The sequence below is a fragment of the Erpetoichthys calabaricus genome, chromosome 5 (assembly GCF_900747795.2).
Source record: "Erpetoichthys calabaricus chromosome 5, fErpCal1.3, whole genome shotgun sequence".
Taxonomy (NCBI): domain Eukaryota; kingdom Metazoa; phylum Chordata; class Cladistia; order Polypteriformes; family Polypteridae; genus Erpetoichthys; species Erpetoichthys calabaricus.
The window spans coordinates 9,758,866-9,783,643 of NC_041398.2; the positions used below are offsets into that span (position 1 = coordinate 9,758,866).

At 42.5% G+C, this 24,778-nt stretch overlaps 2 protein-coding genes across 2 annotated transcripts in view; both read right to left on the reverse strand.

Moving 5' to 3' along the window:
* Window positions 1-2,194: 2,194 nt before the first annotated feature.
* The window catches only part of LOC114643414 (uncharacterized), a 1,023,859-nt gene continuing 1,001,275 nt past the window's right edge, over window positions 2,195-24,778 (reverse strand). Inside the window, exon 13 of the mRNA XM_051927698.1 lies at window positions 2,195-2,820. Within this exon, the coding sequence (XP_051783658.1) occupies window positions 2,279-2,820 (542 nt within the window). The 3' untranslated portion in view covers window positions 2,195-2,278. The remainder of the gene's footprint in view (window positions 2,821-24,778) is intronic.
* Window positions 13,143-22,933, reverse strand: LOC127527853 (E3 ubiquitin/ISG15 ligase TRIM25-like). The gene is made up of 2 exons (XM_051928000.1): window positions 22,285-22,933; window positions 13,143-13,236 (listed from the first exon to the last, which is right to left on the reverse strand). Exons 1-2 carry the CDS (start codon window positions 22,861-22,863, stop codon window positions 13,231-13,233), a joined length of 585 nt encoding a protein of 194 aa, XP_051783960.1. The 5' UTR covers window positions 22,864-22,933; the 3' UTR covers window positions 13,143-13,230.

Consider the following 24,778-nt stretch of genomic DNA (forward strand, 5'->3'; position numbering starts at 1 on the left):
ATTAGCATGGGAGTCATGAAAGCAGAGCTAATGTTTGTGAGGCGCCATCTGTTGGAAAGACAGAGACAAAGTGACTGGACAGATACACAGACAGACACACAGACACTTGTCCTTTTATTAAAGAGGATTAATCATAAACAAGAAGTCCTAATATCATCAGAACATTAAAAATATGAGATATGATCAGAGGAATTTACAAATCAAAACTTACCAAATGAACAGATTTGACAAATAACAGTCGTCCATATTTTTTTTGCTATGTGTTTTGATCTTTTTAGATTAATAAGCAATTCAAATTTTACAAACTGTGACACATAAACAGGCCAGTTATCTCTGTGAATGTAACACCTAATCATAATTAACTAAAGATTAATCTAAAATAAGTATTCTTTTACACATTAATTATTTTCAAACCAAACTGTCCTTCAAGGTGATGTCAATATTCTGAATATTTTTTAGATCTCACCAAACACTTCACATCCTAATTTCTCTTGTGTTTAATATGCAGAGAGGCCACAAGAGGGAGCAGTTTGGCTCCAGAAGAATCAGCTGATGTCACAGCCCTGAAAGTCACAGGAATGTCACTAAGGTGCAAGTCACATGACCAGCGTCTGAGTTGACAGCACATGATGAGGGCCACAGGAGCTGACGTGGAGTCGATTATCAGTGACTGGCGATGTGTCCAGTGTGCTCATCGACTTTTAAATGACATTTTGCCCTGAATGTGCCCACCTGCCCACCCTGCTGACTGACATTTCCATTTCATTAATCCTGAGCTCTAAAAGCCCCCAAGGTCAGCAGGAGACGACCTCAACAAACACAAACATCAGACGACAGGACAACATGGCTGTCAACCTGTAGAGTTTGAACGACTGCCAGTGTGCATCTGTGATGAGGACCTGAGTAACCAGACAGACTAGTGGCTTTATCAGGTCACACAGCAGGGACTGAAGCAATGGCTGAGGTGACAGGAGAGAGAAGAGGGCAGCAGGGCTGAGCTCAGCAGTGAAGAGCTCATCGGGTGACAACCTGTCTGATGAGCGAGTGCTTAAAGAATCAGACGTTAGTCACACATCGAGATACGGATTTGATCAACGAGGAATACAATCTGTGATCACAGGACGGCCATCAGCGTGTGACGAGTCAAAGAGGAAAAAATCAGGAGGGAGGAACAAAAGTCACAAACACACAAGTGACCCACTCGTCTGACTCACTCTGTCTCAGGTCACTCATCTCACCCTTTATCACCCTGATGCTCTTCTCTATCATCCTCACCCCTCACTCCTTATTCACCTTCTCCTCTTCCTTTTAACCCCTCAGGCTCGATGAAGATGACAGATTTAGAAGTCATAGTCGCCATATGCTGGTGAGGCCTGTAATACACAGTGGGGGGGCTGTCAGCCTGGGCCTTCATTGGCTTCTTCACACAGACTGATTTCAGGTGACACGCCGCTCCTTGAGGGGTCCTGAGGAAACTGTAAATTAATCCTGGGAATGTGTATGTCAGTGGAAAGATAAAAGTGTCCCCAAGTGTCACATCTGATTGTCACTTTGAAAACCGACAGTGAAGGTGAAGTCAGTCAGCTGACTCGTCTCCTTCAGGTTGGGTGACAGTGGGAACAACAAGGAGGAGGTGCAGTTTAATGTCTAACGTGACACCAAGTGACTCAGTGAAACACCAAACTCCATCAGTATGGCCGACATGTGACTGAGTAGTGAGTCCTCGTCTTTAGACATTCACAGTGAATTCATTCAGAGGTGACAGACCACCGGAGTAACTAATAGAGGGGCAGACAATGTCTGTTCAGAGGCCAGCACTCCTGTCACTTCTGTCACTCTGTGCTCCTAAATAGTCACTGGAATGAGGCTCTGGCTACTGAGACGGGCATGTGGTCCTGCTGGAGCAGCACTACTGAAAGGCGCTATATAGACTGACTTAACAGGTGACATTCAGTGACACTCAGAGGACACAGCAGTTGGGGTGTCAGCCTGAAAGACATGTGGCTGTGAATCAACAGTGACCCCTGCTGGTCAGACTGGTATTTGTAGGTCTGAGGTGTCACCGCCCCTCACTATGACACACACACCTGATTGGCTACTCAGACCCAATAATAATGGAGACCCTGACAGCTGCACTCGCCCCTCATTATCATCACCAAATTCACTCACAAAGGTGCTGCCTCCCCACCCATAGTGTAAATTAATTTTTAACCCCAAACTGCAAACATAAAGACACCTGAGCTTGTGGGGACATCAAGTGACCAGTGGAGGGTACTGGTCAGTGGTCACATGCTGTCAGATGGCTGATTGTTACACTTGAGTTAAGACCAAAACAAAACCCTGGATAGAGGGGCTCAGTGAAGGAGGTGTTGAACCTGTGCAGGAGGGTCATTGTGTGTGAGACGCTATAAAATGACAGAGAGCCAGCAGGCCAGTCCAGATACACACCTATTCTGGGGCTGTAGGGGGCGCTGATTACATTCCACTTGTTATTGTGCCACACAAAGAACTGGGAATGAGAACACCGCAAACACCAGGACTTGTCGTTGGTTCCAAGGCCACACTTCACGCTCCATCCTTTCCTGCTCAGTCCTTTATATGCGACTCCAATCCTCATGACGACTCCACTGCACTCCACCTCCCAGTAACAGCGAGTCCCAGTCAGAGCCTCTCTGCACAGAACTTGGGCACAGCGGTCAAATCTGTCAGGATTATCAGGATATTCAGTCACTGTCACCTCACATGTCACCTTCTTGTTCCCTTCAGACAGATGGAGGACTCTGTGTGCCGTGTTGATGTCCAGTGTGAGGGGACAGAAGTCTGAAAGGAGAGAAAAAAAAACGAGTGAGGAAATCTGGGAGTGTGTAACGGGACTGGGGGCGGAGCACAACACAGACAATTAACAAGAGCCAATCAGGAGCTGTGCTGACCAGACACTAATAGTAAAGAGCTCATCTGATTGGACAGAATCTTTGGGGATTAAAAATTAAATCATAAAAAGACAACAACAAACAACAAAGTGAAAGACAGACAGGTCAGTCTTTTGAAAGTCATCTGAGTCGTCAGAAATTATGATAAACAACATAAGGTCACCATTGAGGTCAAAGTTCTAATTGACTGTTCACACTGACCGTTGGTTTTATTAAATGACATGTTTTATTGTCACAGTCCACCTCTTTAACTTAAAATCAATTCACTGTCAAACTTCAAAACCATATAAATTATTTGAATAAAAGCTGCAATCAGCACTTACTATTTCTCATCTATCTATCTATCTATCTATCTATCTATCTATCTATCTATCTATCTATCTATCTATCTATCTATCTATCTATCTATCTATCTATCTATCTATCTATTATATAGTGCCTTTCCCATCTGTCATTGTCTCTCTCTTTCTTTCTTTCCTGTGTTTCCTGTCATCTCTTTTTATTATTTGACTGTCATTCTTATCCAAGATGACTCCCATCATCTCAGATTCCATTGTTTCCTTTTCTTTTCTTTGTCCAATCAGAGCCCAGGCAGGTGAAGTGACTTGCTGAGGTCACACAGTGGTGTCAGTAGTGGGATTTGAACCCACAACCTCAGGGTTTGAACTCCAAAGTCTTCACCACCACACCACACTGCATTTTCTCCTTCATTTAAACTCTCCTTCTGTTCAATCTGAGGTCAGCTTTACTCTGGTGGTCTCATCAGGGAGGTGGGCTACAGTCCTGTGGACCCTCAAACATCTTGAGAATATTAGCAGCTGTATTTACTGGAACATGAAGCTCTCTGGGGGTGGTATTGTAGTCTTCACCTTGACCACCCTTGGCTGTGACCTTCTTCATCTCCTCCTCTTCTCTTGTCCTCGTTCAGTGTGAGGCACTCAAGGACACAACACAGCAGAGTGAGAACTTGACTGAGTGACTGAAGACCTCGGTGACACTCATTAGAAGAATCAGTCAGCTTGAGATGTCACCACAGTCCAGTGAGGTCTTTGAACTTCTAAGGACCCCCAATAATTTTCTGTCTGACATTTTCATTTGTTTTAAAATTTAAAATTTGTGAATTCGAGAACTCAAAGCAAAGTGTCTGCTCTGAGGAGTAAAGAATGGAGGATGACGAGGACTTTTGTCAGCTTTAACTTATTTCACATACAATTGTGCTTCATTTTTAAACTAATACTGTGTCTGTATATACAGTCATGTGATAAAGTAAGTGCACCCCATGGCATGAATTTTTCTTTTCCCTTTTTTAACATTTCTGGACACATCAAGACTCGGGTTCAACCGACAGCTTTGGTGAGTCTCTGCCTGAGTCTCTCTATCCCATAATGCACCAGTCACAGGACCCCCATCACTCTCAGCCCCTCAGTAACACAACACTCAGACTTTCATATCCTAAGCCTGTCCTGCTCTATTAAAACTTCAATGATGTTTATTGTGATGATCCATTCAGTCAAAGCACAAACTCACATTTTAAAAAGTCGTCTCTGCTCTGAGGTTCAGGAGGCTGGAGGGTGAAAACTGGAGCTTCATGAGCTGAAAATAAAAAGAGGAGAGAAGAAGAATGGAAACTGTGAAGATGGCATTGTGGGATCTTAGTTTAGTTCTTAAACACGTATTACAAATGCAGAGGAGTTCAAATAAAACATTTATAAAATATACAAGGGCTGGCAAATTAGGCAAAATGTCAATTTGAATATTGATATTAATAATAAATATACAGGGAGTCAGAGAGTATTGAGACCCCCTCACTTTCTGCACACTTTACTGTGTTGTTGATTTAATTTTAAATGGATTAATGTGCCTTTGTGCTCATCAGTCTACACTCAGTAACCATAATGACAAAGTGAGCGCAGGTCTTCAGAAAGGTCTGCACATTTATTACAAATCAAAACTGAAACGTCTCCTTCCTAGAAGTATTCAGACACTTAATTCAGGTCTTTGTGGAAGCCCCTTTGGTGGTCATCTTGACTAAGTGTCACTATCAGCTTTGCCCTCCCATATTCTTCCTTGCAGATTCTCTCAAACTCCATTACATTTAAAGGTAAGTGTCTGTGAACTGCCACTTTTAGGTCTCTCCTGTTCTGTGGGGTCTCAGTCTGGTCACTCAAGGACACTAAGACTTGTCACAAAGCCACTCGAGAGTTCTCTTGGCTGTGGTCTTCAGGTCGTTGATCCATCGCCCAGTCTGAGGTCACAGGTTTTCTTTAAGGTCCTCTCAGTATTTGACTGCACTTCTCCTCCTCTCAATTCTGACCTGTCACTCTGTCCCCATAGCCTGATGCTGTCACCACCATCTTCACTGTAGAGATGGCATTTTGCAGGTGGTGAGCAGTGCCTGGTCCTCTACACACATCCTGCTTGGTCTTCTGTCTAAAGAGTTCAATGTTTGTCTCATCAGATCATTGAATCTTTCCCTTGATGCTCTCAGGCTGTCATTTGATTTTTTCTCGAGAGTATCTTCTGCCTGCCACTCCACCATAAACTCTTGATTTGTGGAGCGCTGCCGAGATGGCCGTCCTTCTTATAGTTTCTCTCATCTCAGCAGAGGACAACTGAAGTTCTGTTGTAGTGTCCATTAGGTTTTTGGACACCTCCCTGGCCCAGGTGCTTCCTTCCCAGTTACTCAGACTGGCCATCTCTAGAAAGTGTCCTGTTGGTTCCAAACTTCTTCCATTTCCTAATTCTTGAGATAGCTGTGGTCTTGGGAACACTAAAAGCTTTACAAATGGCTTTAAATCTTTGTGCTGATCTTTGTCTCACGACTATTTGATCACAGACGTCTACAGAGGGTCCTTGAAGTCCATGTCTTGGTGTTTGTCCTGACATACAATGTCATAAATATACTGTATTTTATAAATATTGACAAGCAGGTACAGTTATGGACATCTTCAGAGCTCCATCTAGTTAAGAAATCCCCCCCTGAGTCGAGAGGGTGCTGCTCCTGTTAATGTCATCACTTCAGTGAGTTCACAGGCCACAAGACGAGTGACGTCACTTCCACAGCCCGCTAATTAAGCTCCGCCTATTCTGTGACACCACTATACAATGTCACCAGAAGTGGGTGTTCATTACAGATCTGTGACTGAGGAAGACGGAGCTCCGACTCACAAGTGACTTTAACTTGACAGCCTTTGATTGCAGCAGACGTCATCATTGTGCTCCGTCTTTGTGCTTTTTATTTCATCTTCATCATTAAACGGGGTATTTCAGGGTTATACCCCAACTCTTTGTGCCCACTCTCTCTGCTTATTTTCACAATACGCACATACAGTATATGTCTAATGTGGTGGATGGCCGGGATGGACCCTGTGACCTTGGCTACTTGACCTTAGTTTGTGTTTAAACAAATCGCTATCTTTATGTGTAAACGTACGTAATTCATAATTTATAAAGTGTGTTTTACTCTGAGGCTGCACTCACTGAAATGTTCAGGTGGTCCTCAAGTACTCAGAGTTCTGACACAGTCCTCCAATTTGCTTATCTTCACCACCAACATATATCAAATAAAATGCTTTTGGTGTGTAAAATGCTTTTAAATGTCGGTGGGAGACACGAATTCTGAGCAAACAACAGCAGGAATATAAAACACGAGAGCCCAGGGGGAGCACAGCTGAAAATGGATGAACGTGAACTTTTAACGTGGACTCCATCTAGCAGAATGTAATGGACAGCGAAGACAGCAGGAGCAGATTGAGATGTTCTGATATTATAAAGCACTGACGCTGAGCTCAGTTTGATTCCATTAACGTCTTCACTGTTCTCAAATAAACAATTCATTTGTGCTCTGAGCCGGCTTAGCCGTTTAAAACACATTTCTGTTCATTAATCTTAAGGTGAGCAAAGCAAAGGAATAAAAAGAATCTCAAAGTTAAGTGAAAAAAGGACTTTTAGGAGAATACGTGGAATAAATATAAGGAGTATAACATTTCAAGTTAAAATTCTAAAACATCTGATTAAGAGCAACTGATTATTTAGAGACTTTGTTATCACTCAGCTAATGACTGTGAAAGGCACTATATAGTAAAAATAATAAACAGCAAAGGATGTCAGATAAATGTTAAAGAGCAGGCCTTCTTCAGTGTCCTCTTATTGTCACTCTGGTCCTCCTAATGGACTTCAATAACAAACACAATGTCACCAGATGCTGTACCTGATGGAGTCCTTGTCATGATGACCCACCGGCTGATCTTCTCCAGAATCTTTGTCAGACCTGACAGCTCCTTTCTCAGGTCCTCAGATGAGATCTCAGCGGTGATAGTGAAGCTCAGCGAGTCTCCATCAGCAGGAAGGACACAGCGAGAGGAGAAAGTCTGAATCAGAAGAGAAGAGGGGATGAGATTTCAGAAAGGAGACATTAAAAAGTAAGTAATGCTGATAAGAGGGGGCTCTTCTGAATTAAAGATCAGTGTGGTGGGCAGTCAGCCTGGGTTTAGATGGTGAGAACGCCTGTCATTGACTTGTTGGTTATTTATGAGAGAATATTTGGTGGAGTGTAGTGGAGCATCAGAGATTATCAGCCTTAACCTTCACACAGGACTCCATGAGAGGAGAGTCAAGATAAAGGGATTAAGGGGTCAGGTGGGTCCAGAAGTAACTTGGCAGACAAAAGAAGGCGTTAGGCTTTTTATGGTTCTGTGACAAACTTAATTAAATTAAATGTAAAGACTAACACATGTAGGGAGAAAGCTCTTTAATATGATTATACAATTGAAGGTCTGCAGCTCAGAAGTGTGACTTGTGAGGAAATCCTGGGAGCCTTTGTGTCTTCATCATCATCATCATCATCATCATCACATCACACAAAAACGATGAGAGATGAGACTGGACTGTGGGGTCTGAGCTGTGAGGAAATGCTTAAGGATTTGAATCTCATCAGTTTAAGGATGGAGACATCAGGAAGTAGCCTGGCAGAAGAGTTGGCACCATTCTTTATTAGATGTCATGTTTTACACTTCATAAAAATTCACTTTTTCACACAGACAGCTGTAGATTCATCTGTCCATCATGTACATGAAGTTAACAACTTTGAGATATTTGTGCAAAGAATATTTGAAATGTTAAGGAAATATAAAAAAGACGATCTGTGTTGAGCTGAATGGCCTCTTCTTTTCATGTTGTACAAACTCCTCAGATCTTTTAAATTTCTCTCTAAATGTTTTCAGGTCCCACACACCCCAGTCTGATCAAACTCCCTGTGAAGTGTCGCTCTCACCTGCAGGAAGTGGAGATGGTCCTTGGTCTCTGAAAGCTCCTTCAGCTCAGCTTCTCTCCTCTTCAGCTGCTCGATCTCCTTCGCCAGTTGCTCCATGACTCCTTCAGCCTCCTCCATTTCTCTCTTTTCTTGTTCTCTGATCCTCTCAGTCAGTTTCCTGTGGGCTTCCTCAATACACTGTATCAGAGCAGTGAAGCTCTTCTCATTTTCTTCCATCTCTCTTACCACAGACATCTGAATAAGTAGGATAAAGATTTAGAATTGAGTCCCCTGATAAGAATAGCCAATCATGAGGCACATTTGTTGTTATTTTGATGTTGTGAAGGACAGTTTAAATTGGCTGGAGTGACTGGTGGAACTTTATTTGCAGAAGGAAGGTCAGTTGCAGACTGACTCCCATACAATATGTTCCCTCCATTATGCAGAGTAACATCATCACTCTGCTGATGCTGCTATTAAGGAAACTGCACGACTTTATGAGATACACAGTCATGAAAGGCTTCCTTGTGAAGGATCTTGAGAGCCATTGGCAAGAGCTGCTGAGGACACCTCTACTGTCTTATGAGAACTCCATTTGACCTGAGAGTTTATATAAAAGTCTGCCTTTAAAAATGGCATCTCTTGTTCAGCCTGAAGTTAGGAGTGCAGAATGACAACACACACCAGGAATAAAGAAAAAGAAGAAAAAGAATTTGTAAAGAGGAGTAAACTTGTGTGTTAGAAGGTAATTGTGTTAAAATAAAAGTATTTCTGGACCTGAGGTTTGTGTATATTAGTTGTTTTCTAGTTTGGGGTGTCAGATGTCACCATGTCAGAGCTGTTAGATGGAGATATTAAACAAGACCATCTAGTTGTTGGTCAAGGGGCTTCAGATGTCCTTTAATTTCATGAACTCTTTCCATATTTACCTTCTTCCATCTCTTTTTCATTGTAAAGCTCAGAGTTGTTAATCTTTATTTCCTTGTCTGATGTATTTCTACTTCATTTATGAACTTTGCATTATTACTAATGAATTTGCTATTGTAACTATGACTAATACTTGTATGATGATACCTGGTGGGGTTTTCTATGTGGGAAGTAAATGTGAGGTAAAAGGTGCCTGCTCTTCAGGATCATCAACCCCAAAGCTGAAGGTGTTCTGCTATTTTCAGAACTTTGCACAGCTGGACAGTTACTCAGATAACTCTGTGATAGAAGGTAAGGATGAGAAGACCTAAAAGGTCATCTCCTAACCAGCCACTAGAATTAGGAAGAAATGATAACATGAGATTTATTTATTAGGGAAATTAGATGAAGCTTTACACCAAATACAGAGAGTTTTGCCTTTTGGGACACATGTAGAAAATATCCCTAGTTGTGTGGATAGGCTCCTGGCTGGAACAGGGAACGATAGATCCAGTTGTCATTGTCGCATGTGTCCAGTTCTAAGAGAACAAATATAAGAGGATGGATCACACCACCAATACTGCAGAACAATTTAAAGACTTTGGTACAAAGCTGAGGAGCAAAAGTGAAAAAGAGATGAGAAGTTCAGCCTATGCCACACATAAGACTGAGGAAATTAGATAGATAGATAGATAGATAGATAGATAGATAGATAGATAGATAGATAGATAGATAGATAGATAGATAGATAGATAGATAGATAGATAGATAGATAGATAGATAGATAGATAGATAGATAGATAGATAGATAGATAGATAGATAGATAGATAGATAGATAGATAGATAGATAGATAGATAGATAATGGCCCTCATAGAATCTTTATATAATTAAAGATTTATTCTTCATAAAGTTGTGTTCATGGGTGTAGAGAGGGGATTTCATGCATCAGTAATAAGCAGGAATTCCAGGAGGAAACAACAAAAGCAGACGAGCGTAGAAACATAAACCAAAGTGGAGGTCGGTCTGTGAGGTTGGCTCTCCTTCACTTGTACTTCTTCAGCTGTCACCTCTGTGTCTGGATTGGACTACACAGTGTTGAGTGACAGATTGTGCCCTGCCTACTTTCTTTGAACTAAAGACACACCCCACTGGTCTGGATCGGCTGTGTTTAGTACTTTAGTACACTCGATGGTGTTGGTCTGTTTAATGTGAGTCTGTGTTGAATAAATTAGGTTGGATAAGTTTGGTCTGTCTGGGCACAGAAATGTGTGTGAAGAGTTCTGTGTCTGCTGGATGAGAACTGTCCCATAAATGAATCCTTGCAGAACTGGGCATCAAATAGCATGGTACCATAGACAGTCTGACAGCTCATTCCAGGGTCAGAGCTACACTAGTGATCACAATGGAAGCTAATCTGTAGTTTCTGACAAGTAACCAAACTGAAATTTGAGGATTTGGTGGAAGATCTGGAAGAACTGGAAGAAACCCACTTAAATACTGGAAGAAGGGGTAAACTCCACATGGAAAGTGAATGGAGGACAGTGGATCTGAGATTCAGCAGATGCCACCACTGGACAACCTTACTGTCCTTTGTGATAAAATATTAAAGCTTAAGTAAAACATTTGGAGGTGTTCGTTATGTAAAGTATGCATTAAGTCAAACAGTGGAGATCCTTAAGTTGTGGAGTCTAATAAAACTGAGAAATACCAGAATGAACAAGTGAAGACCATTACGATCTCCAGAATAAATCAAGAATATCCCATCTCTCCAAATGTGGTATTGTACAGGAAAAGACAGGCTCTCCAATCAGAACGTAACCTCTTGATAACAGAAGAACCTGAACAACTCATTTTTAAATCACAACATCATTATGGTGAACGTGGAGAGAAGGCTAATAAGATCTTAGCTCAGCAATCCACAGGCAGGAAGTTTGCAACACAACAACAGAAATTACCAGCGTAACTGGAGATAAAGTAATCAAGCCTAAAAACATAAGTCACACATTTAGCAAGTACTGTCAGTTTTATATTCTACTCAGTTTGAAGAAGACGAGACACAATCTTAGGAGTTCTTTGATGTAATACAAACACAACAGCTGGACACTCTTAGTGAAGAGGAACTGGACAAACCTCTGACACTCTCAGAACTTCTGGATATTGTAAACTCACTCCAAAGTGGGAAAACAACAGGCCCTGATGGCAACCAGTGGAATTTTATAAAGACGTTTTCAACTAAGTTAGATCCACTGTTATTAGCAAAGTTTACAGAAGCTACAGACAACAACAATTTAACCAAAAAACATACCCAATTTTCCACACCTCTCATCCATTTCTTTTCCAGAAGAAATCCTGATAATTAATGAGAAGTCAGACAGCATCTCAGACATCATACAAAAATATTTTAAAGAATCTTCCCTTTAAGGGTCCTAGGATACGGCGGGAAAAGGACCTTTTAATTAATATCTCATAAAAGGAATGGAAGTCAGTCATGCATAGAGTATACTCAAGCTCTATATGTGCGAAGTATTCAACCATCTGAATTCGACTCTTTCATCGATCACATTTATCTCATTTAAATTGGGAAGAATCCAACCTATGAGTGTGGCAATCGAGCTCTAGCATCACTGGGCCTCATGTTTAGGGAGGACAACAAAGTAACATCATTTAGATCCAAAATGTTTGAATGTTTTATCAGACAGCATTGGTGTCACAATCTCTCCTAACTCACTAACTTTCTGATTTTTTTTTTATTATTTTTTATTTTGACTTTGAAAGTCATTTGTTGTATAAGTTGAACTTGAATGTATGCAATGCTTTTTTTAAATCAAAACAACTTAGACCATTAATGGACGTTGTGCCCGCTGATCTAATTCAGAACATCAGCGTCGCCCTTCATTGTGAGTTTCTGTTAATTGAGTTAAGTCTCCTTTAAGCAGCTGATGGAATATCAGAGGACTTTAGGGTGCTGCTGTCTGAGTCTACAATGAATAACATATGGGATTCTGTCAACAATGAAAGTCCATGAAGGACACCACACAACATCTTCACTAACTCTCCCTTCTCGTGTCCCTACTCATCATCATCAGTGAAGCTCTGCTGCTCTTCAAGTTCTCATTTATTTCTCCTCTCTTTGATATGAAGTGTTGTCTTTCTATTTCACTCACCTTCATCTCCTCCATTGCCCTCCTCGTCTCCTTCAGTGTCTTGTCTCTCTCCTCAAGCCCCCTCTTGATGTCACTCAGTGTCGCCCCCAGCTGTTTCTGTTTGGACACACAAGAGGACATGCGTGGTCAGATTAGAATTCACGTTCACTTTGTGATTTCTTCTTCTCTTTCTGACTCCTGATATTTTCACAACACATTTGTTTGACATTTCATGACACAACTTAGATCTGATTTAACAAACAGAAATGACAATAAAGATTAAAAGAGAGGTTTAATTTAATTGATGTAAGATTGAGTTTGGGCTTGTAGAGTGCATCACATACAGAAAACAGATTGAAGGCACACTGGTGTGTGAGTTAGTTCTTGATGTTTAGAAGACATCACATCTACAAACTGGGAAATGTGAAGTTTACACAACACCAAAAATAATAAAAATAAACTGGAGTGTGTAAGTAAAGAAACTGGTGAAAGGCCAGGAGGACTTAAACACGTCATGTCAGAAATTATAGGATCTACAAGGACATTTGATATCCTGAGTCTGACATGTGAGGACGTTGTCTGCCGTTGTCATTTTCTAGAGTCAAGTAAGATACTGAAATACACAAACGATTCTGGTGAATTCAGGAAGAAGGCAACTTAAAGGAATTCTTAAACTCAGAAATGATATTTTTATATGTTACTTACCTCAGGTATTTTGTTTAGGTGATGGATTATTATTTTTAATTAAACTAGTGAGCTCCGCCCTCTGCTCGAGTCGCTCACCCACCCGCAGGTTTGGTTCGTGCGGCACTTAAAATTTTTAAAAGCCTGTACAACACCTGTCCTTTAGTCTCACTGTGTTGTCTCACTTCTCCCCCAGTCATCCTCTGATCCTGTGGGGGTCCCGCTCCCGATGCGCGCCCCTATGGACAGGAAGATTTTCTATTCTTCTAATTGAGAGATGGAACTGTCCCCTCCGACTACACATGGAGCTCGATTCACTCCTGAAAGAGACTTATGTTTGTTTGAAGTGTCTGAATAACGTTTGTCTCTAAAATCTCCTGTGTATTGTAAAAACATAAAATGATGTAATTGAACAAAATGTATGTGTGTACAGAAAATAGGACAGAATGATGAAACTTGTTTGTGTTTTGCGTACGTGACAAGAAGCATGTATACTTTCTGGAAGTTTTCTTTTGATGATGTGTGTGACAAGAAAATATACCTTTAGGGTAATGACTTTACAAAATTGGAAAAATACAATGAGTCAGGACGCTATTTTTATTGCTTACGTGGTCAACGATCAGGAGATTAGAAAGGTATAAAAGAGCAAGGACATCTGCGCTCGGGGCAGGTGAAGCGCGGTGTCCTAGGACTGTGTTTCTCTGTCATTTTACCCTTGTTTGGTATGTATCAATAAAAGGTTTTGACTAATTTTAATTTTCTTCTCTGTCTTCAGTCACAAAAAGTGTCCACAGTTTTTGGCGCCCGGACGTGGGGCAAGAGACGGCCGGTCGACTCCTCCAGCGAGACCATTTCAGTGATCCGTCTTACCAGCGGACTGCCGTCAACTTGAGCGCTCCGGCAGCAGAGCATGCAGCTCCGGCAAAAGTTAGGACTGCCCTGTCCTGAAACAGTTCTTGCGTGAGGAGTCCCTGGTCTCCTCTTTGCTACATCCACGGTGACTGAACGGATTTCCAGACAGAGCTTGCACACTTCCAGACTGGGGTAAGCACCGGGGGATTTCCGAACATTTTTTATTTTCTAAATAACGGGAGGGCGAGTTTCCTGTTGACCGTCTAGTCATACTCATATCTCAACGGGTTGCTTAAGGTGATGGAGACTTGACCCAAGCAGTTTGACGCATACGAAAGGTCTGACGAAAGGATACTGGCCTCACCCATATCCTAGACTCGGCTGGACGTATTGATGTAGTATTCTGCTGAACCGAATCGGACACGAAGTCACCTGAGCTGGAATCCGGGGATGTGAGCGGACAGGCTAACGGGACGAGTAACTGGGTGGTATGGAAATATAAACCGAAAAGAGCACAGATTGCAGGATTGCTGTTAGGACGGAATAAATAAATCTACATACGGAATAAGCAACAATACCGTGTTCTCCTGGGAACTGGGACAGGACCGATAGTTAGGTGTCTCCCCTTGGGACTAAAGAAGGGAACAGTAAGGGAATAGTGAGTGGCACACTTAATACCTCGCTGATTCATACGTACAAGGGATTAGGCGAATCAGTATATAGTTGGAAAATTAAATACAGGACCCGGGAGGGCAAGGGGACATAATGGGAACTTATAACAGTAAGCCTGTTAATCGCCGCACAGGGGGATCAAAATCATTAATGCTGGAAGAATTATTTTCGGAGGATCAACAGACGCCCCGTAAAAATGGGTCTCCTAGAAAATTTATAGAAAAGAAGACAGGTTTAGATTTCAAGAAGGCATGTAAGAAATGGAATAGACAGAGTGGTGGGCGTTGGCCGATAGAGGGGACAGGAGATGTAAGTGAAATACAGGAAACTAGGAAGATCCTGTGTAGGAATAAGCACGGTTGTTATAATAGTGGACCGTATCGAATGGATATGATCGATAGAAATTTAGAAGCAGTACCCCCTTTATCCTATTATTTTTTTCCCCTCCTCAGAACCAACCTCAGGCACCTCTATTATCCCCTCCTCTATTCCCCATTCCGACTGCCCCCCCCTGCACTACAACTAGCAGAAGTTTCCCCTGATGATTCCCCAGGCACAGATCACTATGACCCCTCAACCCATCGTGATGACCCACCCTGTACTAGACAAACCCCCGTCTCCAAATGCACTCGAAGTCAAACCTCCACTCACAAACCAGCTCCAACTTTTTTCTCTTCTGATCCTTCACCTTCACTTACTTGCCCTTTAATAGAAGTTCCCAATCCCCATTATAACCCTGCCCATCCAGCTGGACCCCAAAATCCCACAACAGTTATGATAAATCGGAACTGGGACATCCAAGAACTAAAAGATGTCGTGAATGCACTTCCAGATCCAAAGGAAGTAGGAGGACTAAAATTTGTTGAACAACTTGATCAGTTAGATAGCATGTATAAGCCTAATGCTGCTGAATGGACCCAGGTACTTCGTCGAAAGCTTGGGACCACATGGGCCACTGTTAGCAGGGGTGTCCGCAATGACGTTCCATGGGTATGGAACCCAGCTTTAACTCGAGGACAGGGGATAGGTGGAGAAGGCGAATTTAACCCACAATGGGAGGCGTTGAGACAAAATATTGCAGAAAAATATAAAAAAGGAACGGACTGGTCCCTTATTTCTGCTGCAAAACAAAAGAGAGACGAAACGGTTGATGAATGGGCACATAGGATTCAAGACCTTATGGCTAATCACTCGGGCTTGGGAAATGCTGATGACCGCACCCGAGCTGCAGTTCCACCTTTTGTTTCCGGTTTGCGCCTTGATATACAAAACAAGGTCCGCACTTCCTGTATTGAGTGGGAAAGTGCCACGTTTGATGAAGTCAAACGACATGCTGAACATGCCGAAAAACAAACTAAGCAGAAGGAATCGGACTCTCATGCCAAATTATTGGCAGCACAGATGAACTATTATACCAGGAATGCTCCTGACCAAGGTCGAGGATATGGCTTTAGAGGAAGGGGACGAGGACGAGGAAGAGGACGAGGTGGTTTTAGAGCTCCTCGTGTTGACCACAATAAGAATCCTTTTATTCCCTCTCCCTTAAATTCCAATGCTAATTCCTTCTCTTGCTACGCCTGTGGTGAAACTGGACATTTTCGTCGGGAGTGCCCTCACAGACAGCAACAACCCCCACCTCCCCTTATTCCACCTGTTTCTTCTGACACCCCTGACCAACAATACTGGCCATAGGAAAACGCTGGGACCTCCAGCCACTCTTTTCAACTACCTTTGCTCACCCATAATTCTGAGACTGATCCTTTACTGACATTGTTCGTTGATGGCACTGAGACTGTTTTCTTAATCGACACTGGTGCCACTCGCTCGCTGGCAAAGGTCCCTGCCTCGAACGAAACTGTTACTGTGCTTACTGCTTCTGGACAACCTCACCTTCTTCAAGTATCAAAACCTCTTCAAGTCCAGTCACGTCCTGGCGGACATACCTTACTGCATCGTTTTCTTTTGAATCAGCTTTGTCCAGTTAACCTTTTAGGAAGAGATCTCATGACAAAACTTTCTCTTTCTATTTCTATGACTGACAAAGGTTTTTTCTGTTCAACCCCCAAGTTGTTGTGTCAAATTACCCCTTACCCCAAACCCTCTTTTGCAGCTTGGACTTGAGATATTTCCCTACACACCATTCTCCTCAAAGCCCTACACTCTTTTTCCCCTTGTCTTTTTCCCAATTTACAGGCCCCTGACATTTTACACTGTACTGCCCAATACTTCCCTATAGAAGTAGACACCACCTGGCTAGAATCTCTCCTTACTTCTGGTACTTGCCCCGAAATCCTTCACATCTCCTGTGTTTTTATTTCTTCCACAAAGGCAGCTGCTTCTGTTCATTTTACATGCTCACAGCACATATATTATCTTGGCAGCATAGTGCCTCATATTTCCTTAGCTAATTCACGCACTGTTAAATGGGGGGAAATAGGACCATGGGTAGAAAAATGCCTTGAAAGAACAGACTGGTTACAAGTTACTCCAGGTATTTTTGATACTCCTGACCGTTTAAGGATAGCCCATTGTGAGCCTCTGGTGATCCACCCGAAATCCTCCTTCCGCCCGCACCGTGCCCAATATCCTTTGTCTCCCGAAGCAGAGGCTGGCATCTCCGCCGTACATCCCGATCTCGTCAAACGCGGGTACCGCCGTTAGACATAGACCGTCATGCCTCAGGGATACAGAGAAGCCCCTTGTGTTTATGGACAAGCTCTTGCCCAAAATTTAGACGGCTTTTGGCCGGAAAGAGGTAGTACATTGATACAGTATGTAGATGACATAATGATATGTAGCGCTACGGAAGAAGATTGTACAATAGATACCCAGAAATTGTTGCTGTTTTTGGGGGACAATGGCCATAAAGTTTCTAAAGTTAAGCTGCAGCTAATCAAAACAACTGTAAAATATCTAGGTCATGACATTACGTATGGAACAAGAGCTCTCTCTAGCGATCGCATTACAGCCATCCAAAATCTTCCTAGACCGGTCACAAAACAACAGGTTATGTCTGTTTTAGGTATTCTGGGCTACTGCAGACAGTGGGTTCTAAATTTTACTGAAAGAGCACAGCCGTTGCAACAATTGGCTAATACTCCTGGCATCCCCCTTTCTGGCCAGGTCCAATGGAATGAACAGGCTGAGAAGGCTCTCTGTAACCTAAAAACTGCTCTTCTATCTGCGCCCGCGCTTAGTTTGCCTGATCATTCTCGTCCATTCACTTTGTTCGTGGACGAAAAGCAGGGATTTATGAATGCAGTACTGACGCAACAACATGGAGATAAACAAAGACCGGTGGCTTATTTTTCTAAAAAACTGGATCCAGTGGCCGCAGCACTTCCTCCGTGTCTTCGTGCTGTGGCTGCAACAACAGAAGCTGTATTAGCAAGCACGGATGTAGTTCTCATGAGCCCCCTAACAGTTAAAGTGCCTCACGCTGTACATTCTATCCTAGTACAAGCCAAAACTTCACATCTCAACTAGTTACGCAGTGGTCCAAGGGGACCGCCTGCTGGAAGCAAATCGAATTTCATCAAGCTTAAGTGCACAAACAGCTGAACTCGTAGCACTCACTCGAGCATGTCAGCTGTCCGAAGGGAAGATCGTAACAATTTATACGGATTCCAGGTATGCTTTTGGAGTCTGCCATGATCATGGAGCACTATGGAAACTAAGGGGATTTAAGACCAGTACTGGCAAACCCATCCAACATCAGAAATTGATCGAATCCCTTTTAGAAGCTATAACCAAACCATCGAAGCTAGCGATTGTTAAATGATAGCTCACACAGGATCCTATTAGCAAAGGAAATGAATTAGCTGACCACTTTGCTAAAGAGGCTGCATATAATAACACACCAATTTCTTTATTCCAACAGAGAAATGACCAGGACCCTGATAATCAAATTATTTCTTTACAGAGTGCAGCCACGGATATCGAAAGGAGAAAATGGTCCAAAGAAGGGTCCCTCTCTGATGGAGTCTGGACTCATAAACACACTAACAAACCTTTTCTCCCAAAAGCCTCTTTCCCAGGAATGGCAAAAATCGCCCATGGCCTCGATTACGCAGGAAGAGATGCCATGGTTCGAGATGTTGAAAAACATTGGGAAGCTGTAGGTTTCTCTACATATGCAGAGCAATTTTGCAGATGCTGTGCAATATGTCAAAAGTTTAATGTGGGAAAAGGTACCCAGGTAAGTCCCGCCGTTACCCCTAATCCAATGGGTCCGTTTGAACACCTCCAAATGGATTTCATTGAACTAACCCCGTCTAAAGGGTACCGATATTGTCTTGTGATTGTCGATGTGTTCTCCCGATGGGTAGAGGCTTTCCCTTCGAAAACACAACGATGCCAAAACAATAGCTAAAGCACTAATTAAAGAGATTATTCCAAGATGGGGTATCCCTCAAAAGTTACAAACAGATAATGGCACTCATTTTGTGAACTCCGTTATAAATGAATTAACCACCTGGCTCCAAATTAATGTGCACCATTATTGTAAATACCATCCCCAAAGCGGAGGCATCGTAGAACGATGCAATGGCACTTTAAAAGCTAAACTCGCAAAAATTTGTGAACAAACTAATTTATCATGGCCGGATGCACTACCCTTAGTTTTGATGGGACTGAGGGTACGGACACACCGACAACTGGGACTATCGCCGTTTGAGATTCTGACCGGACGTCCCATGCCCATTGGCATGGTTGTAGGAAATGTGAATTTGCATACTGTGGACAATGATCTTCTCTCTAGTCTTGCAGGTTTGCGAACCTCGTTGAAGGAAATCCACCAGCAGGTTAATCAAGCCTGGAGGACCAGCCCCCTTTCCAAGGATTTACCAATTCCTTTGGGCACCTGGATCCTGGTTCGAGATACTCGGAGGAAACACTGGCATCAGCCTAGGTGGAGAGGACCATTCCAAATTCTTCTATCCACACCACACGCCGTGAAAGTTGAAGGACTGCCTGCCTGGATTCACGCCTCACATTGCAAGAGATGGCACCCTTGATTGCTGTGCTACTATGCTTTTCTTTTCCCTTGTCTACTGCCCTGGTCACCTTGACTTTCCCGTTAGGAATTACCACATCAGTGCAGTTTGATTTCTGCTCTATTATCAACTGTGGGAACCAACAACGTTTCCTTAACTTCACCAAAGACGCTATTGAAGGCATACATGAACAGCTTGATCGTACTTCTCTGATGACTTGGCAAAATCGTCTAGCCTTGGACATGTTATTTGCGGAAAAGGGAGGTGTCTGTGCTATGTTTGGTGATGCTTGTTGTACATATATTCCAAATAATACCGCGCCAGATGGATCAATAACTCGTGCATTGGCAGGCCTCACTGCTCTCTCTAAAGAACTTTCCACTAATTCTGGCATTACAAATCCCTGGGATCAGTGGTTTGCATCCTCCTTCGGATCCTGGGGACAATGGATAAGATCTGTTTTCATTTCTTTGGTTGTGACATTTTGCCTCCTCCTCCTGGTTGGTTGTTGTATTATCCCTTTGTTTCGCTATATAATATCTAAGTACTTTACCGCCTCTATGGAAAGGGCATATATGCTACATGAGGAGCGCATGTCTCGTATAGCTTCTTCCATTTTCTCCTCCCCATCCCCTTTCCCCCCCCCTTCCCCTTCATCAACCATTTCAATTTAATTATATTGCCCACATCATTTTGTTCAAAAAGGGAGGAGTGTAAAAACATAAAATGATGTAATTGAACAAAATGTATGTGTGTACAGAAAATAGGACAGAATGATGAAACTTGTTTGTGTTTTGCGTACGTGACAAGAAGCATGTATACTTTCTGGAAGTTTTCTTTTGATGATGTGTGTGACAAGAAAATATACCTTTAGGGTAATGACTTTACAAAATTGGAAAAATACAATGAGTCAGGACGCTATTTTTATTGCTTACGTGGTCAACGATCAGGAGATTAGAAAGGTATAAAAGAGCAAGGACATCTGCGCTCGGGGCAGATGAAGCGCGGTGTCCTAGGACTGTATTTCTCTGTCATTTTACCCTTGTTTGGTATGTATCAATAAAAGGTTTTGACTAATTTTAATTTTCTTCTCTGTCTTCAGTCACAAAAAGTGTCCACAGTTTCTGTGCCACTCTGTGACCCAAGTGTGACGTGGATTTCACTTTCACCAAACCACAAATCTTTTCATTCTCGCAGAGACACTTCTTCATTGGGAAAAAATGCTTCTTTACCATGATGGCAACACGAATTAGACGATCTACAAGTCTCAGACTTAAAGTTTCAATCCAAACAATATATTCAATCTCTTTTCGTTGTTCTGTTATTTCAACAAGTAATTTCAGTTTGTTTGCACAAATGCGAACTTTATGATCATTTTTTGTAATATTTCAAAATGGCCAAAGTCTCCATCTCGCGGATCATACTACCGTCTCTCTGGACTTCCAAAAAGTCTCTTCAGAAAGATCACATCTTGTCTCTTATAAAAGAGAGATGTTTATTATGTTTATGAGTTTTGGTTTCTCCAGAGCCTTCAAGACCACCCAGCCATCCCTGTTAAGGGGTCAGCTCAGAGATATGCAGGTGGGTGAGCCTGTGGTGTCCTGATGATGGACTATCTGTCAGGCAGACTCAAGGACTGTGTGAGCAACACTGGAGCAGCACAAGGAACAGGCCTGTCTGCTTTACTCTTCACTCTGCGCACCTCACACTGGAAAGAACACAATTTCTCTTTTCTTGAATATCCACAAATCACCCAAGGAGTGACTCAGTGGGCTTTAACAGGCCATGTTTTTGAGAGCCCCCCACTCCAGATACCCTAAGAAGAGAGGAAAAACAAGAAAATCGAGGTTGAATACACGCATAATAGAGCTAATTTGCCAAAGCCCCAGTGCACTTAAACTGCATGTCTTTCGATTGTAGGAGGAAACCCACATGAAGACAATGAGAACATGCAAACTCCACCAGGGACAAGTCACAGTCGAAAAATAAAATGTATTTATAATATAAGGACAACTGAAGATGTACGTATTCAAGTGTATGCAGACAGACAACATCAACAGACAACACCAAACATGAGTCAGTGTTACCTTAGTTGGTTCTTTATCTTGCAGTTTGATACACAAACACTCCTGCTTATTGTCTCCTGACTCCCTGCTCCACACCTTCACTTCTCTCCTCACTTCTCCTGTCCGCCCCTCACAGAACAGAAGCCCCTCAGCCAGTCCCATCACTTACAGCTTTCTGGCCTTTCTTCCCCCATACAGAGCATCACAAGCTGCTTGCACACCACAATATATTAACACAACCTGATATAACAGAATATATAAAGAAAATTACAATGTAGAAGATAATTAACATTAATACAGAATAACGTTACCGTCACTGGTTTCCATTTTCAACACATTTTTCAATTATTTCAGCATCCCCCTTTCTATCGTTCACGTTTGGCCTTCCTACTCTGTCACTGAAGCAATACTTGAAGAGCTGTTGCTGTTTCGTAAACGTTTAATAAGTTCAAACACCACACACATATGTTGATAGGCCATAACAATGTATAGTAGTTTAGTTTAATTATAACAAAAGAGAAAAGCTACAAACCACCATTAAAGCTGAAGGTACGTAACGGACACTGGGATTTCTGCTGTTCCAATGTGCAGAACTCGCAGTAGTAATCGGGAGACGCTGGCGTGCACAAGGTGGGGTTTTTGTTATTTAGTCCTGACAGTTAATCAAATGACAGATAATCGAGTTTTACTGGAGATGAAGAGATTTCTCTGTCACATTAAATGTACAAATTCCTTAACTCAAAGTTATTCAAACAGTTTCAATTAAACACTAAACATCACTCACCTGCTTTTCTTCCCATTCCGTCTCCAGCTCGACCATTTTATGCCCATTATGTTCAGTCACCACACACATCATGCAGATACAGGAATCATCAGTTTTACAGAATATCTCCAGACTTTTCTGATGTTTCTCACAGAGTTTCTCCTTCAGATTTCTATCAGGATCAACCAGCTTGTGATGCTTCAGGGCGTCTCCTTCATAGTGAGGCTGCAGGTGAGTCTGACAGTAGGAGGCCGGGCAGGTGAGACAGGACTTCACTGCTTTGAACTTCTCACCAGTACAGAAGTCACACTCCATGTCTCCAGGGCAAGCATAATTCTGAGATGGAGGAGGACTGAGAGTCGTCTTCTTTAATTTCTTAATGACTTCATTCAGCAGAGTGTTTCTGTTCAGCTCAGGCCTTGTGGTGAAAGTGTGTCTGCACTGAGGACAGCTGAACTGTTGGCTCTGATCCCAGCAGTCCGTGAGGCACTTCAGGCAAAAACTGTGACCACAGAGGATGGTGACGGGGTCAGTCAGGGTGTCCAGACATACCGAGCAGGTGAACTCGTCCTGTAATCCACACAGCTGGGTTTCAGCCATCGTCAGTCTGAGGAGAGGCAGGCAGAGAGAATCAGTCAGAGGAACAAGGAAGTGACTTGTGAAGAAACCAAAGTGAAAGTTTGTCTGAGCTCAGTGAGGAGGAGGAGGAGGAGATTTAAAGAGAAAGCTGAGAGCTGACAGAGAGAACATCTGAGGAGACACTGAGGGTGAACAGTTAATTTGAGACAGGAGCTCAGAGAGTGAAGACCACCAAGTGAGAGAAGAGATGACCTGTCACAGGGGGTCTCCTAAAGTGTCATTCACGTCAGTATTTATTATTCATTTATTACACAGTGAAATCCACATCAGACTCCACATTAGTCCTCTTTATTAAACAAATTATCCATCCCATAATAAGTTCTCATCTCCTGCTTATCAATAATGAATATTTGTGTTTTTCTTTGTGCATGCCAGGAATTTATCAGATTATTCAGTAAAGACCGCAACTGAAGCCCACTCAGTTTAAGAAAAAGAATAATATGATACATTAATAAACACAAGGATAGTAGAAATATGAAAACATCTTAAAAACTGATAACAGACAGACAGACAGACAGACAGACAGACACACACACACACACACACACACACACGTAACACACAGCAGGCGCTCGCCGCTCTCGGCTCCTTCACAGTTTTTTAGATTTTCTTGGTTTTCAAGTCGTTTTATCTCAGGATTTGTGAGACTTAATCAAGTCTGTTGAACAGGCTCGTCTACTCCTGCACCCTACGATTAACACACACAGATCATAGTCACACAATTGGGTATAAGTGATGCCCTGATGCCAGTCCCTCTGTAATAGCCCACCTCAGACTCATTCCACTTAAGTACATAAGAGTGACCCCTCCAGCCTGTCACTTCTCAGTGTCCCACACTGGGACTCGCTGTCACCAGCACTAACAAATGTACAGATGTCTCTGAGACACATGAAGGCTCTTATAACATTTGGTTTCACGCCAGTTCCCAACCCAGGTGGTCTTACTTCTGCCGCCCTTGCTCTTCTGTAGCCAGCAGACACACCACATGCACTTCAGATCAGGTCATCTACCTCAACCTAAGCACATTCAGGCCTGGCCAGTACTTGGATTGGAGACCATCTAGGAAAAGCTTGGGTGTTTTCTAGAAGAGGTGTTGGTGAGACCAATAGGGGGCTTACCTGGTGGTCTGAATGTGGATCCCAAAGCCCCAGTGCAGTGACGAGGACACTGTGCTGTATAAATGGTGCTGTCCTTCAGATGAGACATAAAACTGAAGTCCTGACTCTCTGTGGTTATTGAAGATTCCTGTGTGTCCTCCATAAAGATGTCTTTGCTAAATTGCCCTCCAAGGCCTTGTCATTGTGCCCCCCTAATCGTCCCCTGTCTCTCATTAGCTAACTGTTTCTCTCACCACTTCACCATCTAATAGCTAATATGTGGTGAGCATACTGACACTAAAATGGCTGCCGTCACATCATCAGGTGGATGCTGCACATTAGTGGTGGTTGAAGTGGCTCCCCACTCACTGTGTAGAAGAGCTTTGAGTAGTGAGAAAAACACAATAAAAATATAAAGAATTATTATTATTATTATTATTATTTAAGTGCAACCTCTCAGAGATGATATCACTCTGGGCATGAAAGCAGTCATTTCCAACATCCATTGCTCTAATATTTACTTCAGTCACTCAAAAAATAAAGACAAAGTATAGAAATGTCAAAGGAATGTGTCATTTAATAATCTGGGATGTAATATAAGTGATCAGCGTGGACTTCAGCGTTATCATGTGCAGAGCACCACCTATTGGAATGTAAGTCATGTATTAATAAAATGCATTCAATTTTCCATTCCAACAGATGGCACATTACAAACATTTGTAGTAATATAATTTATAGAATGACAAATACAATGTGTGTGTCTCTGTTATATACAGTAG

Coding starts and splice junctions, on each gene's coding strand:
- LOC127527853 (XM_051928000.1), bottom strand. CDS start 22,863: ATGGCTGAAACCCAGCTGTGTGGATTACAGGACGAGTTCACCTGCTCG.